This window comes from Lacerta agilis, chromosome 7 (genome assembly GCF_009819535.1).
Source record: "Lacerta agilis isolate rLacAgi1 chromosome 7, rLacAgi1.pri, whole genome shotgun sequence".
Taxonomy (NCBI): Eukaryota; Metazoa; Chordata; class Lepidosauria; order Squamata; family Lacertidae; genus Lacerta; species Lacerta agilis.
Genome location: NC_046318.1, coordinates 63,374,391 through 63,387,834, shown reverse-complemented (window position 1 = coordinate 63,387,834; position 13,444 = coordinate 63,374,391). Strand labels below are relative to the sequence as shown.

The 13,444-nt window shown below is 43.6% G+C and overlaps 1 protein-coding gene across 1 annotated transcript in view; it reads right to left on the bottom strand.

Annotated features, from left to right (window-relative positions):
* Nucleotides 1-13,444, bottom strand: part of CPQ (carboxypeptidase Q) — a 130,139-nt gene that overhangs the window by 29,386 nt on the left and 87,309 nt on the right. The window contains exon 6 of the mRNA XM_033155621.1: nt 720-921. Coding sequence (XP_033011512.1) covers nt 720-921 — 202 coding nt within the window. The remainder of the gene's footprint in view (nt 1-719; nt 922-13,444) is intronic.

Sequence of the window (13,444 nt, the reverse complement as noted above, 5' to 3'; positions counted from 1 at the left end):
TCTCCCTTCATTCAATGAGGCTAAACATCTGAAGAGGGGCTTCTGGGAGAGGGTAGATGGGGGCATAGGTGTTAGAAACAGTGGTTGGTGGTTTGAGTGAAAGAGAATGCTGAGAACTTCTAAAAGGAGTTAGCTGAAATTGGGATGCATTCAGGGATTGTCCCATGACTCTCTGGAGGAGGTCCTCTTCTGAAAGAATGCCTCCTTCCCTCCATTCATGCTCTGTTGTATGTTTGTAAATAAAGCTTATGATTATAACTGCGAGTATAGGAGTGGATTGCGCCCAATGGGGAGTGTGCGCCCTCCCTCCAGCCAACTATTTAATGCAAAGAAAGGAGGAAACACAGACTGTATTTCAATGCATTATTTTTGGTTTGTGTGTCTGCCCCCACTTACATTTAAGCAGAGGGAATGCTCTGCTATTTTTAGTCCACTGCTCTAGGAAAGATTATTATAAAGCCTAAAGCCTAAAAGAAGATTGTAGGCACACTACCCACACATCATCTATAACTTTTCTAAAGAGAAGATCAAGCACACGTTATACCCAAGCTTCTGTAGGTTAGCTCTGGGATATGCATACATGTTTCATTTCTGGTACGGAGCTGTTCAAGAAAAGTCATTGTCAAACCCTGGGGCTGCCACAAAGGAAGACAAATGGAAAAGAGAGGAAAGCAGTAGGAACAACTGAGCAATTTCCACAACTCATTCAGGAATCTCACCTGGTATTCCATCATGTATCCAGTAATTAATGTCTGTTCCTTCACCGTTTTCAAAGACATCAGTAACATTGATGGGCTTCAGCAACTTCATGATCTCCTTCATGATGTCACGAGCTTTATCACTGCCTGTGAAAGCCAGGCCAGTGGGCATGAATGTTCCCTCATCAGACTCCATCACCATGTCAAAGTTGGAGATGTTCTCCTGAAAGACATAAAGCGAGCACCTTGGGTTTGCAAATGCCAATTTTAAGGAGGACATTGTTTTGGTAACCGTTTCAATTCCTGCGCTACCTGCCATGCAGTTAGACAGGAAATGTGTGTGAACCAGAAATTTTGAGTGGAGAATGACGGCATTGTAACGGCTAAGGCTCGGTTCAGATGCAGCACTGCCGCTCCAACGAATTGCGCCTTGTTGGATGGAACATGGACGAGAGATTAACTGAAGTGCTCCCTCCTTTCTCATCCCCTCTGCATCTTATCCATCTGTCTTCAAGGAAGACCATCCAAATTGGTGGCCATCGCTACCTCCTTGTAGGAGCGAATGCCATAGTTTATCTATGCACTGTGTGAAGGAGAAACTTCTGAATCTTCAATCATTCAGCTTCATTGCATGTCCCTAGTGCTCATATTTTAAGAGAGAGGGAGGGGGGAAAAGCTCTCTTCACACAATGCATCATTTTATACACATTGATCATGTCCACTATTCGCCAGACCTTTCCTCACAATGGAGTTGCTCCAACCCCTTAATGATTTCGGTTGCCTGTGGGGAGACAGTGTCCTGGCAAATTGCCCGTTGCTCCTTTAAACTTGTGTCCTGACTGGCTGCTTCCCATAGCTGTGAACTCATTGGGCAACCCGTGTTTCATAGCGTCCTTCCTGCATCTGCCATACAGGGATAATAAACAACCTATTTTATTGGGTTTATGCGTGGATTACAATGTGAGGTGCTTTGAATAAGGTGTTACGAGTAAGAGAGCACAATGGATGCAATGCAGAAGAGCTCAGCCAGCGTGACATAGCTGTTATGAGAGATCAGCCTATTAAGCAGCATTACTGAATTTGCAAAATGGGTTTTTGAAAAGCCTCAGAGTTTAAACAGCAGTGTGAGGTTCTGGCATAAGAGCTGCAAAAAGAGAAACTTGCTTTATTATTTACTTGCACACTGATTTACAGAGAACATTCTCTGGGAGGCTTGTACTGTAAAAGCCTTGCAGCATCAATAAAATTTCATGATGCAAAACTCAACTGTAAAACAATACAAGAGCAGACCTGAAGAATAATTTAAAATATTGTTGTGAGTTGGGAGGGGTAGACTACATGCTTGAGTCCCTTCCAATTCCTGGATCCAGCATGGATTCAATTTCTGGAATGGTTTCAATTCTTGGAATAGCCAGGCTAGCTTCCCGGTGCGGTAATGGTATAAGTATGGGCTGTTAGGGTAACAAAGGAAGTGGTTTGGTGCCAGAGGACAAATGGGTGCTCCTCCCATTGAACTCTCTTATTAGTTAGAAACACAAAGGCCAGAGTTGTATATGTGAGCTTTGATGATAGAGGCTGCAGGCTGCAGGCTGGGCAGCTGAGAGACAGAGCCATGCCTGATTTTGGGTGAAATCCAATGTTGTTGTGGGAGAAGCAAGACTCTCTTTGGGGTGTTGATGCACCACAGGGACAGGTTGTACATATTTGTAAATAAACCATATATCATAAAGACAACACAGTCTCTGCTGTCTCTCCTTTCGAGGAAACCAAATCTGGGGTAAGTGCCTGGAACCCCTGGAATCTTGCACTGCTCAGAGATTGGGGTGGTGTGTGATAATATTTAAAACAGCCTCCCACAATCTGGTGCCTGTGCTGGTTGGGGCTGATGCAAGTTGTAGCCCAACATCTGGAGGGTGTAAAGTTGAGGTATGTCTTAAAAGTCCTTAAGACAATATAAAGAAGCATTTGCCTGGCACTGAAATGACCCCCAAGCAGGCACCAAGTGAGCATCTCTAGGGAGAGAATTTCACAGCCAAGGTGCCAAAACCAAAAATGCCCTCTGTGTTTTTTAAAAAAAACATGTTCCTACTTCTGGAGACAGCTTTGCTTTCTTGCACCACTGACAAATCTCCAATTTCTTTTTCTCTTTCTTAATTTAGGGTAATCTGAAAGTCACCTGTCAGGCTGACTGTGGGGACCTACTGATAGGGAATGTCTCTAAATAACATTGACAAGTTGCATGTGTGTGCCTTCGGATCAGACAGGAAGGCTGTAACCCAGAAAAGGGCAGAAGGAAAGAGATTGTGAAGTTAGTTTGAAGATTGCACTGGGTAAAATAAATGATGAGCACCCCTTTGCTTTTCTGGGCCATGCACAATATTTCTGGCATCACTTATTAAACAATCACTGAGATATAATTAAGTACTTCACACATATCTCCTCCAAGTTCTACACAAACATTCATTAAAATCAGCCTTGCAATAATATTCTGAGGCAAGTAGTTATTACCAAATCAAGTGACTTCACCACAGAATAATATACTCTGCTGAAATCTGCAGACCCCTTGAGAGGTTAATTTGAAGGCTGGCTTTAGGTGTTTCATTTTCTTTCATTCTTTCCTTTCTGACCACCCAAGCAGGTATATTCGGTTTCGAAAAGGAAGGTAGGCAATTAGCCGTTCTGTGCTCCCCTGCACTGTAGTAGCCATAAATTAGACATGGTTAAGGAGACATAGAACTTATCTCTCTTAACAGCATAAGGAGGTGTGTGGGTTGGTGTTTTTTTTTACACCACCGTTTACTATGGAACAAGCACCCAAATTTGTCACCTCCAAACTGGCATTTCAGCAGCCATTGGTTAAGATCCTTTGGAAGGTAGGGATGCAGTCTGGCCGGGTCAGAGTGAAAGTGGGTTGCTGATGCCTCTATGGCAATGAGGAAAGTTTCCTCAGTTATTATTTCCAACAAGGAGACTGGGGTGCATGTGTGCTTCTTGAAGAGTGCTCCTGGCAAGTGAGCTCTGTTCCATTCATCTAGTACAGGGGTGGCCAACTTCCAAGAGACTGCGATCTACTCACAGAGTTAAAAACTGGCAGTGATCTACCCCCCCCCCTTTTAATTTTTTTTAAAATTTTATAAACTTTATTGAAAATTATCACATTCATACAATAAAAGCAACACACAACAAACAAACAACAACACTACCCCCTTTTTGTTGAGCTTTTTTTTAGGAGGGAAAGCCCTGTTTGGGGGGGGTTCACGTAAAAGTTGTTGAGCTTCTTTAGGGAAGAGGAAAGCGACACTGAGCTTTTTTTTAGGGAGGAAAGCCCTATTTTTGGTGGTTCAGGTCATTTTAGGGGTGCAGGGCAAAAATGTTGAGCTTTTTTAGGGGAGCCAAAGTTTTTTAGCTTCTTTGGGGGGAGCCGGTGATCTACCACAAATGTCCAGTGATCTACCGGTAGATCACGATCTACCTGTTGGACATGCCTGATCTAGTAGATCACAGTCCTTAGGCAATGACATAAGCCTTAGCTGGATCCCAGCATATGGCTGTGCAGCTTAAAGCCTTCCAAGGTATGGTGGCCACTCTTACATGTCACCGAAAAAGAGGAAACACATCACCAAAAGAGAGGGCTCACATTTGCATAAAATGCTGATTGATATGTAGAGGTGCAAATTTAGAAACAACTACTATAATTTTAATAGAAATACAATGCATCTCACCATAATGGGGGGACAACTGTGAACAGTCTAATGCCCAGGTGCTAATTGTAGATGGGCAATTTCAAGGACCTGTTATCTGTTCCTATGGTTCTTTATCTTTAAAGGACCAGACAGCCCTTCAAACAGAGGATTCCTCCAAATAGAAGACCATCCTTTGTGAAGTAGGCCACCCAATTTCAAAGTGTTATGGGCATGTCACTTGCTAAATCTAGCTTTTGTTCCATCAGTGTGCTGCAAAAACACTATTGTTCATTGATGACAGAAGAAGTTATATACAGTCCCAAAGCTATAATGCTACTTTTATTTTACTTTTTTTTTGCCTAGTGGCCAGGAAATAAGTGCCATTCTACAGGAACGCCACAGAATTAGCAATGATCCCCTTCCAAGAAGCGTGGAATCTTAAGAATCTAGGTTTGAACTGTATAGCATAATCTCTTTTTCTCTAAACGCTTGGGGTGCATTCCAAACATCACGATAAATCTGAAATGCATATAAACCAGAGTGCCATATACAGAGAGAGCTACGTCGCGACAACTTTGGCTACATCCAAATCATACATTCAAAGCACTCACACAACTTTAACTGTCATGGAGAATCCTGGGAACTACAGTTTGTGAGGGTGCTGGGAATTGTAGGTCTTTGAGATCAGCACCCTTAACAAACTACAGTTCCCATGATGCTTTGGGGAGAAGCCATGGCTCTTAAAGTGGCATGAGAGTGCTTTAAATGTGAGGTGTGGGCAGTGCTGGGGGCACTGAAAGGTACGCAGTACTGGCACCTTCTTTTCTAGAAGAAAAGCAGTGGGTGTAACCTCTGACTGGCAGGTGACAGTCATACTTAGCATCCGTATATGCATTAGAGGCTTCAGAGCAGTTTATGTGCATTACCTCAATAATCAAGACAGAATGCAAACTGGTACGATTTAAGGTAGACTGGTGCTGTTATCTTCGTATTACATACAGGGAGGGGTGGAGCGGAGGATGAGAAAAGCTTGCTTAAGGCCATGTACCAAGTGAATTCTTGGTCATGGGCATTCACAGGAATTTTCCAAAGTGAATGCGGGGAGAAGGATATACAAACAAAGATAATGCATATGTACAAAATATGGCAATAGAAACCTATACACACAAAGCAAGAATTTCATATTGGAAAGAAAAGCATTTGCTTACTTTCATCAAGTTTGATCTGTCCTCTCTTCAAAATGTTGAAATTGCTCTTTAAAAACTTTTAAAAGGGAGTTACTGTATTCACTACAAGCACGCCAATAAATCAGTAGTTTTCAACCTACCTTCTTCTTCTCCATGTGGGACCCACTTGTTAATTTAGGGACTGCATACTACCTCCCTGCTTGCCCACATTTGGGCAAAATGAAACTGAAGTGTGGACTTCCTAGTTCATAGCAACTTTGCTACATTAGAGTCCTGCTCCGTTGTCCATTCTACACAGCATGACTACAATGAGAGGTGGCACAATCTCTGCCCCCAACCTACACATGTTTGTGAGAATGACTGTAAGAAGTTACATGCAAAGGGACCTCATACAGATGTTCCAATGGATATCTGTTATAATAATAATAATTTATTATTTATAACCCGCCAATCTTGTGGTGGGAATCTGTGCTAGCTGAGGTGGCAGTGGCTGCCCTCACCACCCCTTCTTCCTCCTTATCTCTTCTCCTGCTGTTTCTGCCTCGTCTTCCTCCCTCCCTGGATGTTAGTGGTTAGTAGTATGACAAGGCTGTATATTGTCTCCCTGCTTATTTAACTTATATGCAGAATTCATCATGCGAAAGGCTGGGCTGGATGAATCCCAAACCGGAATTAAGATTGCCGGAAAAAATATCAACAACCTCAGATATGCTGATGACACAACCTTGATGGCAGAAAGTGAGGAGGAATTAAAGAACCTTTTAATGAGGGTGAAAGAGGAGAGCGCAAAATATGGTCTGAAGCTCAACATCAAAAAAACTAAGATCATGGCCACTGGTCCCATCACCTCCTGGCAAATAGAAGGGGAAGAAATGGAGGCAGTGAGAGATTTCACTTTCTTGGGTTCCATGATCACTGCAGATGGTGACAGCAGTCACGAAATCAGAAGACGCCTGCTTCTTGGGAGAAAAGCAATGACAAACCTAGACAGCATCTTAAAAAGCAAAGACATCACCTTGCCGACAAAGGTCTGTATAGTTAAAGCTATAGTTTTCCCAGTAGTAATGTATGGAAGTGAGAGCTGGACCATAAAGAAGGCTGATCGCCGAAGAATTGATGCTTTTGAATTATGGTGCTGGAGGAGACTCTTGAGAGTCCCATGGACTGCAAGAAGATCAAACCTATCCATTCTCAAGGAAATCGGCCCTGAGTGCTCACTAGAAGGACAGATCCTGAAGTTGAGGCTCCAGTACTTTGGCCACCTCATGAGAAGAGAAGACTCCCTGGAAAAGACCCTGATGTTGGGAAAGATGGAAGGCACAAGGAGAAGGGGACGACAGAGGATGAGATGGTTGGACAGTGTTCTCGAAGCTACTAGCACGAGTTTGGCCAAACTGCGGGAGGCAGTGAAGGATAGGCGTGCCAGGCGTGCTCTGGTCCATGGGGTCACGAAGAGTCGGACACGACTGAACGACTGAACAACAACAACAAGTGCTGTCACACATCCTGCCTCGTTCCCCCCCCCCTTTTGCCACTGCAAGGGCAGAAGCCATCTTTCTTCCTCCTCCATCCCATGGTCTAAGAAATAGGCAAGGTAGAGTCCTTCCTCAAGAGTGTTTGCATTCTGAGCCAGGCAGCTGAGAGACCCCCTGTGCTGCCACAACGGCTAGACGTTTTGTTTAAACTTCATTTTTGCCTATGCTTAAATGAAATTTCTAGCCACTGCGGCAAAGCAGTGGCGGCACAGGCAGTCTCTCAGTTGCTACACCCAGAATGCACTGCTCTGAAGAAGGGCCCTCCTTGTGGCAGAATGGAGGAGAAGGAGCGTCACATGGTTGCAGCAGGATGTTGCCCTCCCTATGAGGCTTCTGTTGGTCAAGGCCAGCAGTAGCATGCATGCCACCTGAGATTAATGTCTCAGTTCAACACATGACTTGGCTGGCCTTGATCCTGGCCCTCCGACACATGCCTTCATTATATAACAGCAGCAGCAGCAGCAGCAGCAACAACAACAACAACAGCAATTTATTATTTATACCCCATCCATCTAGCTGGGTTTCCCCAGCCACTCTGGGCAGCTCCCAACAGAATATTAAAAACATGATAAAACATCAAACATGAAAAACTTCCCTAAACAGGGCTGTCTTCAGATGTCTTCTAAAAGTCAGATAGTTGTTTACTTCCTTGACATCTGAAGGGAGAGTGTTCCACAGGGCGGGTGCCACTACCGAGAAGGCCCTCGGAGCTGGACTTCAGTGTGCAGAATGGCAACTGAAGAAATTGTAGCTCTCTATGAATGCTGGTTAATATAAATATTTGGGAAATTGTCCTGGACAACTTGAATTCTGTGTGTGTGTGTGTGTGTGTGTGTGTGTGTGTTGTGGGGGGTTACACGCTTCAAGCATGTGAAAATTATGCTACCGACATCTATTACAATTCTCCTTACCAGTGATAAATCTGGCAGCCAGTCCCAAAATTCAGGCTTTTACACACACAAAATTGAGCAACTACTCTGATTTTTTTTTAAAGCAATCTTATGTGCCACAGTAATGTATCTGTGGGTTTAGCAAAAAACAAAAACAAAAAACCCTGCTACCATTTGGTGAGTTCTGTCAGGAAAAGCCTGCTTTTTAATGGTGTATACAGCACCACACATGGCTTGCAAAGTTACTCACTGTCATGAGAGTCTGAGGATCTGGCTCATGTTGCTGCTATTGTGGGTGCTTGTAAAGCACAGCTTTAAAACATTATCTCTGCATATAAATCATGAAAACAGGAACTGAATAAGGGAAGCTAGATGTATTTTAGTGGCCAGTTTGAGCCTGGGTGAGGAGAGTTGCATGAAACAAATATGTTTCCATCTCACAATGGTGGGAGAAGCAACCAAGGATCTCACAGTGCTAATATTAACTTAGCAGGATAGATTATGAGAAAGAGAAAGAGAAAGAGAGAGAGAGAGAGAATTATTATGGTAGATTTTTGAAAGCTATTGGCAACATGACATCAGTTCATTGTTATCCATTTTTGTAATGCTCTGCATATGTTTCTAATATGAAACCAAGAACATGAACCACCCTTAGCACATGATATGGCTACACCCCATCCCTCCATCATTCCTCATGTATTACTGTAACCGTTAATTTTGAGCATATGTTGGGAGATGCCTTAAAAACAGAACTTTTCTGTAGAGAGAAACCAGTATTGGGGAGGGGGAAACACACACAAGGCAAAACAGATCTCAGATGTGAAAAGTGGGTTCATTGCCTCCTGAAGACCATCCTTTAAGAGTTTATTTCAGCACAATGAATAATTGTAAAGTATAAGAAGTCTGCCTCGGGGTGGGGGGGGGCAGGCAATGCAAACCCCTTCAGAAAGCATTTTTGCTTCTGCTAGCTCAGAGGCCGCAAACACTTTAGAAATGTATTAAGAGCGCATATTTGTATGAATTGTGCTGCCCTTTGTTTCCTATCAGATGGCGAAAAATATAACTGCTGTTTGTCAAAACAAGCGCCGATCAGGCTATATTCTCCTAGGTAATTTAAGTCAAGAGTGACTGTATGAGCCAAAGATTAACTGTGGGCTCAGCTGTTTCCTCCGTCTCTCCTCATATTGGAGGACTCATTCAAATATGCAAGCTCATTAAAATATCAGTCCACTGAGATAATCACTTTCGTCAGGCAGGCAACGATCTGAGCTCCTGCCTCTGACTGTACAATGTGACGCTCTCACCACAGCACATGACAGCAGGGTGGGGGAAATAAGTCAACACATTTTGTCAAAGGGTAGAGCTTACTTAACTCTCTGCATGCCTACTGACAGGGCCAGGCTGGGGTTGTGGGCATCACAGCTACATACATCCAGATCTGGAGGGCACATTCTCCACTCCAAGGCCCCAAGATTGGCAGCATCAGCTGGTAAAATGGAGGACAGCAAGCTGAAGGTACAATTCTGTTGACTATACAAAGGCAGGACATAGGAAGCTGCTTTACAGACAACTGATTCATCTAGCTCCATTCTGTCCGCACTGACTGGCAGAAGCTGTCCAAGGTTTCAGGCAGAAGTCTCTCCCAGCCCTACCTGGAGATGATGGGGAATGATATTGGGACCTTCTGCTTGCAAAGCAGATGCTCACTGGCTGAGCTATGGCTCTTCCTAAAAGGGATGGTTCACCAGTTCTGGCCAACACAGAGGCTTTTTGCCGGTGCTGATGTTGCATATCTGTAGTACTTTTTTATGCTCAAAGACGGCTCCAAGGCCTATCTGGTCCAGCATCCTGTTCTCACAGTGGCCAATCAGATGCCTATGGGAAGCCTGCAAGCAGGCATGAGATTAACAGCACTCTCCTCACATCTTATGCCCAGCAACTAGTATTCAGAAGCATATTGCCTCCGACAATGAAGGTAGAACATAACCATAGAATCATAGAATTGTACAGTTGGAAGGGTCATCTAGGACAAGGGTCATCTAGGTCAAATGAAGGAGTTGCACTCCTGAATTTAAGCAGGTTTGGGTCTGCATAAATGGAAGTCCACCTATGGATGCCTCCTTGAGTTACATGATGAAAGAACACCGGGATATAAATGTACAAAATAAATGCAGGAATATACAAGTGCTAATGGTGGAATCTGGTGGTACATGTTTGTGCCCTGTAAAAGAACTGTATTATTATCATCATGCTTTCCATAAGTTCTGTAGATTGCAAAGCAACAAGGTGTGGTCTTCCTGTGTTGCAAATGTAGAGAACAGCTCTCTCCGAGCCCCATGAAGCCATGAAGCAAGGTATAGAAAAAGGGTAATTAATAGGTCTTTAAAATTCACGAACTGGCACTTTTGTTATGCATTATTACTTCCACTGTGATTTCTCAGCTCCCAGGAAGCCACGAACCTCCATTTCTTCGATATGGTTGAATTCGACTTTTGGCCTTTTTTTTGTTCAGATCTGAAGTGAGTTTTTGTTAATATTAGAACTTGACATGCATTTTAAACAGGTCATTTGAAAGCATCCTAAGAATTCAAAGTTGAAATGTGTCCATGTACAATAACCAATTCTGGCTGCTCACTTCACTCTCTACCCAAAACCTCACCCATATGAGTGAATTTTTATTAGTCTAATATGGGGGTGGCTAACAGGCAGCTCACAGACTGGATTTGGCCCTGAAAGCAATTTGTGCTAAATGCTGTTGCTATTATGAAGTACAGTATTAATAAAACACAACACATGATTACAGTGCTTGCATTTTAACTACTGCATTTTTACATGTTGGGTTTATCCAAGCAGAAACATCAGGACAGATTTGCTGCATATCTTAAATCACTTTTGACCCCCCTCTGCCTGAAATACAATGCTTGATCAATACTGTCATTACCACTGACAGTAGTACTACTACAAGTCTAAGATCAGCATACAAAAAGCCCTCATTTATAACTCATGAAACTTTAATGGTTTAGATTTGGCACTGAAGGTAAGCAGCTCTCTTGTGCTTTCGGCATCTATTGGGTAGGCAGGGTCGACCCATCCGTGATCAGACTGTGGCAGCCGCCTCATGCAGCAGAATCCAAGGGGCGCCTCTGTGGGTGTAGCTGCTGGAGAAGTGAGACCAACCTTTGTTAAGTTTTCTACTAGAATGCCAGCAGTAATACCTACTTTTGTGTGTCACCATGGAAGTCTAGAAGTTCTGCAACTAATTATAGCGTTGCAGTTGCTTTTCTCACCTCTCCCTCTGTTCGTGTGTAGTGAAATGATAATCACCTTGCTCAGGTTTCTAATAAAATATGCAGAACTGCAAGTTTTGTAGCTTGAAAAGAAACGAGGAGGAAATGCAATCTAGATATTCTTATAGGATTAAAATGATTTTGAGTTTCTAATTGTATTCTTATCTTTTTCTGTATGACTCCTGTCAGTACATGTCGTTTTGATATAAACCGCATTGAGGTTCAAAAAAAAAGTGGTACACAAGAACACAATATATAAAAATAGTCCAGAGAAACTGAATAGAAGAAGAGGGGGCCATAGATTCTCCATATTTGACTTACAGTGTGTAAAGAGTGCATGTCAAGGGGCTTTGAAAGGACTGGAGAAAAATGCTGTAGAAACAGAAAGCTTTATGAAGATTACACTTGCTATGACTTCTTAAAGGCTGTGCCTCTACCCATTTTAGCACTGATGGACAAATACCACAAGAATGGGGTTACCAGGTTGTTCTCTCCCTAGACCCTCCCCACCTCCAGCTGATGTTACTGCCTGAAGAATTAGGCCAATGCAAGTAGTATAGAGGCCAAAGCATCTCCAGAAGAAACTCTGAGAAAGCAAATAAATTCTCTGCCCCAGGCATCCGTTGCCTGCATCTATTCTTATCTCCCCTCCTTTTCATGACCCTCTGCACTATTTCCTTCTCCCTGGCTGCACTACCCTTAAAAACATATAACAGTGCAGACATGAAGGGGGTGGAAACACCACTTACTTTTCTGTGATGAAAAATTCCCGCTATCTTCGCTTAAAACACACACATACCAACAATTGTCCATGCATACAAACAAGCTTTACAAGAAGCTGCAACATAACAGGTTCACTATTAAGTCTCCATTCTATAGTCTTAATTCTCAGTAAGGTAAAGGGACGCCTGACCGTTAGGTCCAGTCGCGAACGACTCTTGGGTTGCAGCGCTCATCTCGCTTTACTGGCTGAGGGAGCCGGCGTACAGCTTCCAGGTCATGTGGCCAGCATGACTAAGCTGCTTCTGCCGAACCAGAGCACCGCATGGAAACGCCATTTACCTTCCCGCCGGAGTGGTACTTATTTATCTACTTGCACTTTGACGTGCTTTCAAACTGCTAGGTTGGCAGGAGCAGGGACCGAGCAACGGGAGCTCACCCCGTCGCGAGGATTCGAACTGCCAACCTTCTGATCGGCAAGCCCTAGGCTGTGTGGTTTAGACCACAGCGCCACCTGCGTCACTAATTTGCAGTAAGACACTGCAATAAACTCATTCATACCACATAGTAGCCTTTGACTGGACTTAACTGTCCAGGGGTTCTTTACCTTTACCTTTTACTAGTCGCCCCCAAGCTGAAAATCATATTTGTTTGCTACATGAAACAAAGTGGACTCCTTGTGATGTACTGGGCCATGTATCAGTTTGCAAATTGCTGTTTGTCTGCTCACCTTGGCATAAAGGTAAAAGTAAAGGACCCCTAGAAGGTTAAGTCCAGCCAAATTTGACTGTGGGGTGTGGCGCTCATCTCACTTTCAGGCCAAGGGGGCTGGCGTTTGTTCGCAGACAGTTTTTCTGGATCATGTGGCCAGCATGACTGAACCGCTTCTGGCACAACGGAACACTGTGACGGAAACCAGAGTGCACGGAAACGCCGTTTACCTTCCTGCCACAGCGGTACCTATTTATCTACTTGCACTGGTATGCTTTCAAACTTCTAGGTTGGCAGGAGCAGGGAACGAGCAATGGGAGCTCACCCCTTTGTGGGGATTTGAACCGCTGACCTTCTGATTGGCAAGCCCAAGAGGCTCAGTGGTTCAGACCACAGAGCCACCTGCACCCCTTGGCATATAGCAGCATGTATTTCTGAATGTCTACATGGCAAAGTGCTGCACAACACAACTAGTCCTTTCAAACTGCACATAGGAGTGGGGTAGGCATTTGGTTTGGTTCCACCTTTTAATGTCAACATATCTGAGTACGTATCTATCTATCTATCTATCTATCTATCTATCTATCTATCTATCTATCTGGCCTGCACAGTGATCAGTGTACTGCTCTGTGTTTTGTTATATTTTAATCGATTATTATGACTGTCTTTACTGCATCTTACATTTTACAGTATTCTATATTGCTATAGACAGTGATGGAGTATGCAAACATCT